We start from the raw sequence: 15,421 nt of genomic DNA on the forward strand, positions 1-15,421 counted from the left end.
AGAAAGATCTCAATAGATCTAATATTAAATAATAGCCTATGAGGAAACCTCACATAATAGGAGTAAGAGCTAGTATTATTTAATAGTAGTGTTAAAAATGGCCAAAGACAAAAATACCTAATAACACTAAGACACACACACACACACACACACACACACACACACACACACATATATGTGTTTTTTGTTTTGTTTTGTTTTGTTTTTGAGACAGAGCTTCTCTAGGTAGCCTTGGCTGTCCTAGAACTCACTTTGTAGACCAGGCTGGCCTCAAACTCAGAGATCTGTCTGCCCCATCTCCTGAGTGCTGGGATTAAAGGCTTGTGCCACCATTCCTGGCCTTAAATATATAAATTTTTAAACCAAGCCTATTTAAGAGGAAAATAGGGGCTACTGAGATAGCTCAGGAAGTGGATAAGGGAACTTTCCCCAAGCCTGAGAACCCGAGTTTAATCCCCAGAACTCACACACTGAAAGCAGAGAACCAACTCCTGCAAGCTGTCCTCTAATTGCCACCCTTGTACCTTGGCATGCGTGCCCTCTACCCTCCCAGGACTCATAAAACAAATAATGCAAAAAATAAATACAAATACTGAAAAAATAAATAAAAGATAATGAGTGACTATTTCCTAAGTGATTATAAGCAAGGATTCTTCTTACCATAAAGTAATATATCAAAAATATAAATCTAGATTTGATCATCAATATTAAATACATTTACATACAAATTCTCATTAGAATGTAAAAGCAAACCTCTAGCTGGAAAAATACTTAGAATAATTATAAAAGTTATTGGTAAGTGTACTTGAGGAAAATATCCAAATTATTGACATGAAAAAGACTAGGACCTGGAATGGAAATTGGGCAAAGTTCACAGAATTCACAAAGAAATAAAGATAATAACTATTTTGATTGCTCAACATTACAAGCTTTAAAAAAGAGCAGATTTGCTGTGATCCTGATCTTCATTTCTGGTGGGGGTTTAATTTGGAGTACCCTTTCTGAAAAACAGTATGTATCCATGGATATTGGCAGATACAACAATCTAGCAATATACATAAGCCTGGAAAAATAGTGAGGTGTTTTTGCATGTGTACTTAGGTATGTGTGCATGTGGGTATACAGGTGCATGTGCACCTGTATGCATCTGCTTGTGGAAGCCAGAGGGTGACACTGGGTGACACTCCTCAAGGAGCATCCGCCTTTAGTTGTGAGAAAGATTCTCTCACTGGCTTGGCGCTCACTGAGTAAGCTGGCCGGCCCTGGAGATCCATCTGTTGCTGCCCCTCTAAGTCCTAGGGTTACAAATGCACAGCAGCATGCCTGACATTTCTATGTGGGTTCTGGTGATGGAAATTCGGGTCCTCATGCTTGCATGACAAGCACTTTATAGCCCAAGATATCTCCCTAGTTTTTTGTTGTTTTGTTTTGTTTTGAATGCAGTATTTATGCTCAGGCTATTCTAAGAAAAAAACTGGAAATAAAGTCTTCTGACCAAAAGTATTCATCACAGTATTGTGCACAACATGCAAGATTAGAAACAAATGCTTCAAGCTGTGATACAGAAAGATGCAACCATTTAAGTTGCATGGGGTGGGGTGGGCGATACATGCATGTGAGATGCAGTACTTCAGGCGCCTTCCTCTATCTACCTTATGATTTGAGACAGTCTCTCACTGAACCAGAAGCTTCCTAGTCAGTCATTTCAGCTACCTGTCTCTACAATACTGAGGTCAGAGGTACCCAAGAGCCATGTCCACCTTTTTATGTGGGTGCTGGGGATTTGAACTCAGGCATTCATGCTTACAAGAGCAAATGTGCCTACCCACTGAGCCATCTTCCCAGCCCTTGAAACCACTTTTGAAGACTATCTAGTGATATTAGAAATTTTCAACAAGTTACATTAAGTGGGGAAAAACATCATTTTGCTGAGTTGTATTTATCATGTAATTTCCAGCAGGATCTCTGTATCTTTATCTGAGTCATGGCTAAAAATGTGATTAGATAAAGCTAGGAACAGGTGGAGAGTTCACTGGAGTCAGTCTCCCTCTGCTGGATCAAGGCTGAGCTTCTTAATTAAGGCTTGATGGTTCAGCTGTCGTAATTCCACTACTTGGCCCTTTAGGTATCAATGGTTCCCAAATGTTCCCTGGATAAGGCTACAGAAGAATCAGAGGGAGCTTCTGGCAGCCACTTTCCAAGCGATGTCTCAGACCAAGGGATTGAAAGGTGATTCAGATATACAGCCAGACTTAGGAACCAACACTTTCTTGATCACAATCCCAAGGTTTGAAATATATAGTAAATGTCTTTCAGAAGTAATCATCTAAATGAGAATTTTTAAATTTAAAAAAAAAAATCTTTGGGTTAAGGTCATAGCTCGGCAGCAGATTACTTCCTTGGCACATGCAGCATCCTTCATTCAAATCCCAGTGCCACAAAACAAACCTACTACCGCCACCCCACCAAAAAAGTCCTCTTTCCACCAACATTTGCCTTGATACTCAGCCACTTGCAAGCAGATAATACAATGAGTGGCTGTGCCAAATACTGTCACCAATGTCACACAGCGACTGCACCACAGCCATCCCACCCTTCCTCAAGCCCTAGTTCTACTTTGTTCTCGGGGACCAGTTGCTTTTTCTCCACAGCCCTCCCCCTTCCGTCCACTTATAACCGTGCTGAGGTCACGCTCTTCTTTAAGCAAGCCAGTAAAATGTCTCTGACAGTGGATCCTCCACTCCAGTGCCCTGCTACTGAGGATTTTCTGTATTGAATGCCTCCCACACATTCTTCAACCCAACACCACCTGGCTTCCACCATCACCACTTCCTGACAGCTCTTGCCAAGGTCACTTTGGCTCCTGATGGCCGATCCACCTATATGCTCTGTTTCGATCCTTTTCCCCAAGAAATACCTGGTTCTCTGGGCCCTCTCCTCCCTTGGTTTCTGTAGGTTCTGTGAGGCTCTGCAATGTTTTGCCTGTTTAGCAACCCCCTCTCTTTTCTGATAACAGCATCCAGAGGCATCGCCCTTCCCTATTCTTCAGCCATGTAGGTGAGGGGCTGACGACCCCATTCCATGTGTTTTGTCTCCTCTCTCTGCAGGGATAGATATATAATCCATGGGATTCAAACCAGAAACTTGCTGAAAATGCTGGAGTGTCCACCTCCTTTCCCTACTAAATATACATGTAAGTGTGTGGGGCGGGTGGAGAGAGAGGGAGGGTCTTACTCAGCCCAGGCGGGCCTCAAGTTTGCTATGGCAGATAAGGATGACCTTGAACTTCTGCTCCTGCTGCCTCTCTCTCTCTCTCTCTCTCTCTCTCTCTCTCTCTCTCTCCCCCCCAAGTACTAAGATTATAGGCATGTATCATCATACCTGTTATATGCAGTACTAGGGATGAAACCCAGAGCCTTTGCATGCTAGAGAAGCACTCTATCAACTGATATATTAAATCTAAAATAGTACTTTTTAAGTTTAATACATAATAATATTAAGCATTAATTTTTTCTTTTACGTATGAGTGTTTTACATTTATAAATATAAGTATACCACCTGCATACAGTGCCTGTGGAGGCCAGGAAAGGGTGTCAGATCTCCTGGAACTGGAGTTATAGATGATTATGAGCCACCTGTGGATACAGGGAACTAAACCTGGCTCCTCTGTAATAGCAGCCAGTGTTCTTAAACACTGAGCCATTTCTCCAGTCCTTATTAAGGATTTTAAAAGAAATCCTTGTCATACATTTATTTTATCAACCTAAATATTATGAGTGATGAATGTCTATTGATGAGAGACACACAGGAGAAATAAACCACCAGGTTCCTCGGCAGCTGTCTGTGCTCCCTCAGCCTCACACGGACTCTCTAGCTCTCTTTGCTCTTTCATTCCTTTGGTTCATCTCTACTTTGTTTTCTTTCTGGAATACATTTTTTGTTTTAAATTAGCACATACAGATGCACAAATGACTTGACTGGCACTAATTACAGAATTGTGGAAATTATGGAAATTACAGGCTACTTCATCCTGGAAGAATGCTTTTATTGGTTTGTTTTTATTTTTCATTTCTAGTGATTGAACCCAGGACCCTGTGCAGGCTAGGCAAGCATTCACTGCTGAGCTATACCCCAATCCCAACTGGAATACAGTTCATATGTCCTAAAGAGTAGATCTGTGTTTGGTTCACTCTCAAAGTTGTATGACCAGTGCCACTACCCAATTTCAGGACACTTCTATCACTCCAAAAAGAAACCACATGCCCATGACCAATCTCTCTTCACTGCTTCTGCACATGCGGATCCAGCTGTCCCAGCACCATCTGTTGAAAAAGCCATTCTTTTCCCATTGAACTGTCAGGCTATCCTGTCAAAAATCAGTTGATCATAAACAGGAAGGTTTATCTGGGGCTCTCAGGTGTGTCCCACTAATCTGTCTGTCCTTCTGCTGGTGCCACACTATATGGCTGTCAGTAGTTCCGTGATTAATTCTAAATCAGGAAATGTGAGTTCTTCTTCAGGGCCACTTTTTTGCAATCCTGAGTTCCCAAGAATTATAGAATCAGCTTGTCAATTGCTGCCCCAAACAAACAAACAAACAAAAATATTTTAATAGAAATTATTTTGAATCTGACAACCAATTCAGGTGCACTGGTTAGGTATGGTGGCACACCCTAGAACTCTAGAACCCCAGAGGCAGAAGTCGAACTAGTACAATTTTGAGGCTCTCCTGGGCTACATAATGGGTCCAGGCCACCAATATCTACATTGAGACTCTGTCTCAGCAAACAAACAGCAGTCCAGGGGCATTGCCATCTTACAGTGGCCTCCAATCCACAGAGAGAGGGTGGTTTTTCACTTGGTCTTCCTTCATTTCTTTTTGTAATGACTAGTTTTCAATGCAAAAGTCTTGCACTGCGTTTTGTTGGGCTTATTCCCAGGTGTCAATACTTTATCCGTTTTGGATGCTATCACAAACAGTTTTGCTTGCCTAATGTCACTTTGAGACTGTTCATTTCAAGTCTAGAGAAATGCAATAGATTTCTGTTTCTTATCAAGATTTTTTTAAATATTAAGACCATGTGAACTGCAAACGGTTTCACTCTTTTCCAGTCTGGATGCAGTTTGTGTCTTTCCCTACCTATTGCCCTGCTCTCTGCCCCTTTAAAGCCTACCTGGTTTCTTTTATTTTAGCGCTGGGGATTGAACCTAGGACCTCACCCATGCTAGGAAAGCACTGGGTTAGCTCCAGTCCAGCCTACGTAGTTTCTGAAGTCACTTCTTCTTTTCTCCTCATTAGAATACATTTTCTTGGGGGAAGGTGCCAGGGTACAGGAGGAAGAGAGGAAGTAGAACCCTGAAGAGCAGAAGTTGCAGTTTGTAGTTCTAATTGATTTTCGGGGAGCCTCCCATGTTTCAAAGTGGAATGATTTTGCTTTATAGCAGCTGGGCCCAGTGAGTGTGTGTGTGTGTGTGTGTGTGTGTGTGTGTGTGTGTGTGTGTGTGTGCGCGTGCGCGCACACACACCTGTGAATGCAGATGCCCACGAAGTCCAGAAGAGGTCATTGGATTCCCTGGGGCTGGTGTTACAGATGGTTGTGAGCCACCTGATGTGTGTACTGGGAACCAAACTCCAAACTTAGGTTCTCTGGAAGAGCAAGAAGTGCTCTTAACTGCTGAACCAACCCATGAAACTTTCCCTTTCCTTTCAAGCTTTGGACATAATCCTGGATAAGCCCGACACCTGCTCTTCCTCAGCTATTAAAATCAAAGATGATAGGGGCACGTTCACCACTGCCAATCCCTTCTGCTCTGGGCAATTTCTCCTGGCCTGTCAGAAGCAGACTATTTAACAGTTCTTACTATATATCCTGTCTTTTGGGAAATAGAGCTGTCAGCTGTTCTGCCTTTACCCTAAAGAGACTTTGACAAATATCTCTACCACATCTGCCACCTCCTCTAGCCTTTCAATGCTATGACCTACAGGAGATTGTACCAATCTGTTCTTTCCATCCAACCTCAACCTCACTCTTTTAATTTGCCCTCTTCCTGGCACTCGGCCCCTCCTGGTGATCACCCATCAAGGAGTGAGCATATTTTCTTGATGCCCCAGGCTCTTCAGGCATCCCACCTAGGAGACCTTTCCATCAAACAAGGGACACACTTAGCTGTCTCAGTTCTGATGAATGTCTTGGCCCACCACATACAATGGGACTCCTAGTTTCTCCAAAGCAAGAGAGAGAAACAGAGTTTCATTAAAGGTGTGAGGTGCATAGCAAAGTCGGTGTTGTGTCCTACATTGAAGAGGAACATTTCCCTCCATGATTGCAAGTCCTGTGCTGGTTGGAAGGAGAAGGATCTGTGACTTTATCGACAGGTCCCTTCCCCAAGTTTGAGTGAGCACTTTGTGCTCACAGATAGAAGCAAAGCACCCAGGTCCCTATCCAGGACCTGCCTAAAGCAGGGTCCAGGAAGGCCAGCTCTCATAGGCCTCTCCTATTTACTACCCCAAGTGCCCATGTCTCCAGGACAGCTGCCCTCTGTTTGGGGCTCTCCTCCCAGAGACCAAACACTTCCTCCTACTCTACTCTAAAGCCAATTTCACATGCCACAAGTGTCTCTTCATCCAGCTCCCTGTCCACAGTGATCTTCTAATCCCCAGGTCCACTTTGGGCCCTTGGTTTAATGACAAAGCCACTGGGCCCAAGCTTCTGGTTAAGGTTCTCTTCCCTTACCCCTGGGTTGTAACTCCTACTGAGTTCCAGCTACTAAGAAGTGCTTAACCGGGAAGCAGAGCCACGAGTCAAATCTCAGAACCTGTCGTAACACTATTCCACAAAACTTCTCCTAACCAATGAAGCAGAGAAGAATGAGAATATAACAAAATCTGAAGCGGAGAAAGTAATCCACATCCCTTCGAACTGAGTTGTACTCTCCTCTCTCAGGCCTGTTTATTAGCCAGGCTACGGACACCGTCTTTCGGCTAGGCTGGTATAGCATCTAGGAAAGGCTCCCTAGCTATGCATAGGGACAGTGAAGCCCATGGCAAAGATAAAGAGGAGGAAATGGTGGGGCTGCTATGGACCTGCCTTCAGTACATTTTAACAAAGCTATTCTCTTTCTTGCTCTAAGCTTAAAAAGTCCTCTCTCACTCTTGTAGGACTTTACTGTCCCTGTCATTCACAACTGCTGCTACTAAGACCCTAAGTGCGCCAGCTGTCTGCCATCTATTTTGGTTTTGTTGTTGTTCTTACCACTGTTGTTTTGTTTTGAAGACAGGATCTTTTGTTGTGTTGTCTAGGTTATCCTAGAATGCCTTATGTAGCCCAGGCTGTCCCTGGAAGGCACAATCCCCATGCCTCAGTTTCCCAAATGCTGGGATTACTGGCAAGCACCACCACAGCCAGATACTCGTCATCTCTCAAGGAGCCAGTTACTGTAATACATAGCTACCTTCATTTCTGAGGTAATGTATTCAACACTATTTTCAGCTTATTACAAAGCATCAAACGAGACAATTTCAACATTACTTCCCCCCCCCCCCCCCCGCTTTTCTTTTATATTTCAAAACACAGTGTATTTCCTTTGCTGAATTCATTCACAGTGTATCTACAGGCCTGGATTTGACACATTTCTTTCTTTCTTTTTTTGTCTTTTTTTTTTTTTTTTTTTTTGAGCTGAGGATCGAACCCAGGGCCTTGCGCTTGCTAGGCAAGTGCTCTACCGCTGAGCTAAATCCCCAACCCTGACACATTTCTTATAGTAACTCTATTTGTTGGAACCAAGTAGGTCACAAAACTGAAGACAAAGAGGTCATAACAGAAATGGCAGGGACCCCAAAAACGAATGCAGTTTTCTGAACACCTGTTGAACAACAAATGATGAAGAGTGTTCTGATTTCCAAACTCTGATCCAAATCTTAAATGCTGAGTCATTTTGCTCTGACTGACAGGGGCTTTAACTCAACCAATCAATCAATAAGTAATTTTAAAAACCCTCCCCCAAACAAAACAAAACACAAATCTTCTCAAAGAAAGGAAGTTGTTTTGTTTTGTTCTGTGAGACAGGGATTCTCTGCGTAGCCCTGGCTGTCGTGGATCTCGCTCTGTAGACCAGGCTGGCCTCGAACTCACAGAGATCCCCCTGCCTCTGCCTCCTGAGTGCTGGGATTACAGGCATGCGCCACCACCGCCAGACTGAAAAGGAGTTTTAAGATGCTGGTTGCTCCAGCAATAAGATGCCTTATTTAAAAAGCCGTCTGTTTCAGAGTGTGACTGGAACCGCAGGGCAAGCACGGTTATTGCTTCCGGAGACGGAGCGAGCGTGACAAATATTTTCAGTTTGTCAAGGGTGAAGAAATGGAAACCAGCAAATAGTAACCTGACACTCCCCTTCGTTCCACAGGCTGGTGAGGCGGCCACACTGGAGGCTAACTTCCTATACACCATAAAGCTGAAGGATGGCAGCCGCTGGGACAGGGTGGCACGTGAAGACACGGCAATGCCTCCACCGTGGCATGCATGCGTGCATTCATTCATTCATTCATTCCTTGTCACTGTGTCGGAAGCTTACTTCTCCAACTAGGTCCCGCATACCTCCTCCATTCTCACTTCCAGCCCTAGGCTGTACTGATGATGCTCTCTAGAGCCTCGCCCTCCCTTCCTCTCCCGTGCTCCCAGGCCAGGGTGACAGGCTCAAGGCAGGCCTTGGCAACTGCAAGGAAGGGGGGCTGGCAGCGCGGTGCTCAGGGGAGCCTCGCACGACGAGAGCCCGTCGGGGTCGGGAGAGGCGACGGGCCACCGAGCTCTGCGCGTAACCTGCGCGGCGAGGTACCTGATGAAGGTGGTCTTGCCCGTGCTGTACTGGCCCACCAGCAGGATCATGGGCTTGTTTTCGAAGTCGGCGTCCTCCAGCGCCGGCGAGTGGAACTCATGGAAGCGGTACGCCTCCTCCAGCGGCAGCACCTTGCGCTGGTAGAGCGAGCGCAGGCCGCCCGTCACCGTCTGCACCGCGTCCATGCCGCCCGAGCGCTCGCGCCCGCCCGCCTGCCGTCCCATCCAGCTGAACATGCCGCCGCCAACTTGCCGCCCGCCGCGCTCCAGTCAGACCCTGCCTGAGTCGCTCGATCTCCGCGCCTGGGGAGCTCTCGCCGCCGCCCGCTCCCGGGCCCGCCCCCTGCCTCAACGACCAATCATCAGCCGCTGCGTCACGGGCGGGCGCTCATTATTCAGAAGCGCTCTCAGGTCCTTCCTCATTGGGCGTGTGCCAGCGAGGAGTGGAGGCTCTAGCCAATGGAAAGGCGTGTCTTAATGAATTATTGATGACGGCATCGGTCTAGAGGGCGGGGCGAGGAGAGGGAGTAGCCCCGGCTGGGTGGCACGGGCGCGTCTGCCCGGGTACATCCTTCTGGCCAGGTGGCGTCGGCTTCCGGGCAAGGCTTAGCTGGTAGGAATGAACCACCGGAGGTCTCCCTTCTGGAACGCGACTCATCCTAAGCTTTTGGACACGGTCCTGGAGACGGAAAATTCAGAAAGTTGACAGACAGGTTCCTTTTCCGCTGGCAGGTTATTACCCTGTTTACTGCCGAAGAGACTCATGCTCACCAGGTTCACCGATATAACTGGCATATTTTGAAGGAGAGGAAATAAACTTCAGTGTATTTGCGTGGATATTTCTCCTGCCTCCGCTGAATTCTGGATCAATTAAAGGCCCCCTTTCTCCTTGGATTTATTTGATTTCTATCTCATGGGGCCATTATTACAATCTAATTTCAACACTAACATACACCACAGCTGTTGTCAGCTCCTCGCCGCCCCCTTTCCAGTATAAAACCTAGACACTGGTAGAAATAATTGGCCATCACCTGTGTATCCTAGGCGAGAAACGCTCCAGCGCCTTTTCAGCGTGGTCGGTGAGGTCAGCTGCATAGGAATAATCGGAGAGGCTTGTTAAAATACAGACCTCTAGTTTTCACTACAGACCCACCAAATTAAAATGTTGAGAGATGGAGCTCAGGTGATTCTTGTGTGCATAAAATTTGGAGAAAGATCGTTTATGAATTACTTTTTTTTTTTTTTTTTTTTTTTTTTTGGTTTTTCGAGACAGGGATTCTCTGTGTAGTCCTGGCTGTCCTGCTGCCCTGGAACTCGCTTTGTAGACCAGGCTGGCTTCGAACTCACAGAGATCCTCCTCCTGCCTCTGCCTCCCGAGTGCTGGGATTAAAGACATGCGCCACCACCGCCCGACTCATGAATTACTTCTTGAACTTGGAAGAAATGCGGAGTTGATTCGTGAGGCAATTGTAAAACTGCATTTTGAACGATTGCCAGGTGTTGCCAGTGAAGCGCGAGTGTTTATGACAGCTTTGTTCACTAAAACTTGGAAGCGACCAAGGTGGCCTTCAGTAGACAATGGATAAACTGGTATATCCAGACAAGAAGCTGCTGGTCTGTGAGGAAAATTTATTAGTGAGGCTTCTGGATACAAGAGTCAGCTATGTCTACATGCTAGAAACAACACTTTGGACACTGAAGTGGAAAATCTGCATCCCTTGGAATAGCACCAAAACTAACAAACGTTTAGAGCTAAATCTAATCAAATGTACCAGACCTATATGCTGAGATCACAATGTATTTCTAAGAGAAATGGAGGCCTAGATATACATTGCCTATATCATGTCCACGGCTGGAAGACTCAACAATAAGACCAGTTTTCCCTAATTCATTTAATGCAATTCTAATAAAAATCTCAGCAGGTTTTTGTTTTAGTCAAAATTAACAAAATGATTCTAAATTTCATATAGTGGATGTGAAGGTCCCAGAATAGAAAAAAAAATGTAAAATATAACAAAAATGGAGCTCTTATATTACCTCATTTCAAGACTAATAAAGCTACAAAAAAATCAAGACAATGTGGTATTAATGCAAAAATTATCTAATAAGCATGCAGTAATGACATTTCAGCAGCAGGCAACAGGCTTTTGTAAGGTTTTCTTGACTTATGATGGCACATTTTAGTTTATGTAAGTAAACTCCATGATGCTCACACAATGCCTAACACTGCATTTTCAGAACATGCCATCATTTAGTGATGAATCACCATAACAATGGAACAGAGTCTAGAAAGAGACCTCCACATACATGGCCAACTGATTTTTGACAAAGTACAAAGGCAATTTAGTGGATAATTCGAATTATTTGGTTTTCTTGTTGGAGCAGAGTCCCACGCACCCAAGATGGCCTTGAACTTACCAGATACATGGGAATAACCTTGAACTCATCTCGATTCTTCTGCCTCTGCCTCCAAGTGCTAGGATTACAGGCATACGCCACCAAGACTGGCTGAGAAAGTCTTTTATATAAACAGTTTAGAATGTAGATGCATGCATGAAGCAATGGGTTCCATCCCCCCCCCCTCACCAAATACGACCCACATACAGTTCAAGAACAATAGGATACCTGTATAGAGAAACATTAATTTTGATCCAGGTCTCATTCCCTATGTTCAAATTAACTAAAAATGAATTCTAGAACTAAAGGTAAAACTTACAAATTATAAAAAGTTCTCAAAGAAAACATAGGAGAAAATCTGTGTGGTTGTAAGGTAGGGAATTTTTTTTCTAGATAACACCAGAGGGACATCCATATAAAGAAAATTAGTTGATAAACTGGATTTCATCAAACTTAAAAACTATGGGAAAGGTAAGGTGCAGAGTTGGAGAATATGTTTACAGATAACATCTCACAAAGGCTTCTATCCAGAATGTATAGACCTTTAAACATTTAATAACAAGGGTTTGGAGAGATGTCTTGGTGACTAAGAGAACTACCTCCAGAGGACCCAGGTTTAATTATACACACCCACATGTTGACTCAGGGGCCCAACGCCCTCTTCTGGCCTCTGCAGGCACTGCATGCACATAGTACACATACAGGAAGGCAAAACATGTAAAAAATAAAGGAAAGAGTTTTAGAGATGAAAACTGGATCAGGCCCTCTGGATAAGTGAGACAGTTGATTAACTTGAACTGTTTGGGAGGCCCCCAGGCAGTTGAACCTTGACCTGTCCTTAGTGCATGAGCTGGCTGTTTGGAGCCTGGGGCCTATGCAGGGACACTTTGCTCAGCCTGGGTGAAGGGAGGAGGGGACTGGACCTGCCTCAGCTGAATCAACCAGGCTGAGCTGAATCCCCAGGGGAGTCCTTGCCCTGGAGGAGATGGGAATGGGGGTGGGTTGGGGTTGCGGGAGGAGGGAACACAGGCTGTGGCTGATATGTAAAATTAAATTAAACTAATTTAAAAAAACAAATTTTGGGTTGGGGATTTAGCTCAGTGGTAGAGCGATTGCCTAGCAAGCGCAAGGCCTTGGGTTCGATACTCAGCTCAAAAAACAAAATTTTTTTTAATAATGAAAATGTTTCAACAGACACTTCACAAAAGTGTGACATGTTTTACATCATTAGTCATTAAGGAAAGGAAAATTAAAACCACAAAAGCATCACAATATACCTAATAGATTGTATAAAATTATCAAGACCATACATATTGTTGGTGGGAAGTTGTAACTGCCTTATACAACTTGTGGGAATGTGAAATGACCCGACATCTTTGAGAGATGTTTGGTTATTTCTTGAAAAGGTAAACACACCTAACACATGACCTCGTGGGAGGAGTAGAAGGAAGAGTTATAAAGAGGAGAGAGAAGAGCAAAGGAGAAACCTTCGGGGATGAAAGATGACCTTCATGACCTTGACTTTGGTTATATTTCACATTTGTACACATAGGACATCAATCATATTATGTTTCTTTAAAAATATTTTCCTTTACGTTTATGGATGTTTTGCCTACTTGTGTATCTGTGTACCACACGCATGCAGTCAGTACAAGAGGAGGCCAGAAGAGGGCATGGGACTCCCCAGAGACTGAAGTTAACAGCCAGTTGTAAGCCACCAGTGGATGCAGGGAATTGAACCTAGGTACTTTATAAGAACAACCAAAACTCTGAACTACTGAGCCATCTCCCCAGACCCCCCAAATTATGTACTTTTCAATACAATACATGCAGGTGATTATATGTGAGTCATTCCTTGATGAGTTGCCAAAACTTCGAATATTTTTTGACACAGGAATTACATGTTGAAGGAACTAACCTGAGGGTATTTACCCTGGAAAATAATGAATATAAAGCTTTATCTGAGAGGATGTTTATTGTCATTTATAGTACTGAAAAGCTGCAACTAGCTCTCTCCCCACAGAGTTAAACAAATGATGGCTTCCTATGCAGTTACTGAATGTTGTGACATATAAAAAGAATATTAGTGATCTGAAAAAGCCCAGAGTATTTTGGATTAGGGTTGCAGCTCAGTGGGTGGCACATGATGTAGCATGGGTGAATCTTTGAAGGTATTCTGTGGTGAAGACGCTAGCCACAGAAAGATGCCTGTAGTAGGGTGTCACTTTTGTGGAGTTTTATAGTCAAGTTCATAGAAAGAGGAAGCAGAGTTAGAGTGGTGGATACCAGAAGCTTCAGGGAGGAGGAAATGGGTATAGAGTTTCCATTTTGTGAGTTGGAAAAGCTGCAGAGAGCTGTTGCACAACAATATGAAATGCTTACTCCTGCTGAGCTGTGCACTCAGAAATGGCTTAAGATGATGAATTTTGTGTTGTATGGTATTGTGCTGTATTTTGTTTTTTGGGACAGGGTCTTTTTTAAAATAAACTTAATTTTATGTGTATGAGCGTTTTTGTCTGAATGTTTGCTCACCACGTGTGTGTCTGCTACCCACAAAGGCCAGAAGAGAGTGTCGAATTTCCTTGAATGGAGTTACACATGATTGAGTCACCATGTGGGTGTTGGTGTTGGGAATTAAACCTGCGTCCTCTGGAAGAATGACCAATGAATGATCTTAGCTCCTGAGACATCTTTTCAGCTCTGTATGGTGTTTTACAAACTACAACTTGGCCAAGCAGTGGTGGCATACATTTTTAATCCCAGCACTTGGGAGGCAGAGGCAGGTGGATCTCTGTGAGTTTGAGGCCAGCCTGGTCTACAACTTGAGTTCCAGGATTGGCCAGGGCTGTTACACAGAGAAACCTCATCTCAAAACAAAGCAAAACAAAACAAAAAAACAACCCCCCAAACTACAACTTTATTTATTTATTTTTTAGTGATTGTACAGTATTTCATATTTTTGTTTAAAGAATTTTAAAGTACTCTGTTGGGGATTTAGCTCAGTGGTAGAGCGCTTGCCTAGCAAGCACAAGGCCCTGGGTTCGATCCTCAACTCAAAAAAAAAAAAAAAGAATTTCAAAGTACTCAAGGAAAAGATAGAAGTGATGAACCCCCAAATTGTAGTGCTCCCTGGGTGTGGGAATAGATAACCTTAGTTTTGTCTTTATGGGCTTTAGAATTTTTTTAAACTTTACAAAACAATCACATTCTTGTTTTACAAGCAGCAAAGAAAAGCAAGGAAGAAACATAAATGAATTGCCTTTAGTCCTTAAAAAAAAAAAAAAAAGGAAAGGAAGTCCCTTCGTGCATGCGTGCCTGGCCCTTCCCCACCCCCCCCCCCAGCACCCATGGTGCCCGCCCTTCCCTTCTCTGCCTCTCTGCTTCCTGCAGCTGCCCCGCAGCATTCCTGCTCCCGACTTAGAGGAGGGGTGACTGGTCCTCCTGCTTCCATTTCTAAACTGTGGTTCTCCTTTGCTTTGCTTTCTTCCCGCTAAACCGTCCCAGCTCCGCTCAGCTTTTCCTCCGAAGCCAGTGGTTTTGCTAATCCGACGACTTGCAGTTCTACAGAGAGGCGCGGAAATTTGCTATGCTATATAATCCTGGAAAAAAAGCAGCCTGATGATAAAATTCTCAATTCTCTTTGCTGTATGGAAAAATAGTTTTTTTAAGAAATAATTATACAATTTTATTAGCACAATGGTCATTGTATAAAATTATGCCTTCCATTATATTGTATGTGGGGTATGTGTGTATGTTCACGCGGAGGCACGTCCGCATGTGTGCATGTGTGTGTACAAGTCAAACATGGATGTCACGTGTCCTCCATTGCTTTCCACCTTAGTTTTTGAGACAAGGTCTTTCATTGGACCTGGAGCTCACTGACTTACTAGGCTGCCTGGCCAGTGCCCCGCCTGAAGTTACAGTCATGCTCTTAAGCATCTAGCCTTTGAGGGGATGCTAAGGATCCAACATCAGGTCCTCATGCTTGCACAGCAGGCTCCTCATTTACCTCAGCTGACATTGCCACACTGTACATCACGTACTTGGCTCACATTTGTCCTCTCCTGCCCTCCTCTCCCTCTCCTTCTCTCCACTGCCCTCTTTCCTCTTCCTAAACAGTCCTTATTCTACCTTCATACTTCTTTCTAAATCTAGATTCTGGAGGCTGGAGAGATGGCTCAGTGGTTAGGAGC

The 15,421-nt window shown here is 44.2% G+C and overlaps 1 protein-coding gene across 1 annotated transcript in view; it reads right to left on the minus strand.

Annotated features, from left to right (window-relative positions):
- Nucleotides 1-9,162, minus strand: part of Ehd4 (EH domain containing 4) — a 71,930-nt gene extending 62,768 nt beyond the window's left edge. Inside the window, exon 1 of the mRNA XM_036184480.1 lies at nucleotides 8,833-9,162. Coding sequence (XP_036040373.1) covers nucleotides 8,833-9,068 — 236 coding nt within the window. The 5' untranslated portion in view covers nucleotides 9,069-9,162. The remainder of the gene's footprint in view (nucleotides 1-8,832) is intronic.
- Nucleotides 9,163-15,421: the final 6,259 nt, after the last annotated feature.

This window comes from Onychomys torridus, chromosome 4 (genome assembly GCF_903995425.1).
Source record: "Onychomys torridus chromosome 4, mOncTor1.1, whole genome shotgun sequence".
Classification (NCBI taxonomy): domain Eukaryota; kingdom Metazoa; phylum Chordata; class Mammalia; order Rodentia; family Cricetidae; genus Onychomys; species Onychomys torridus.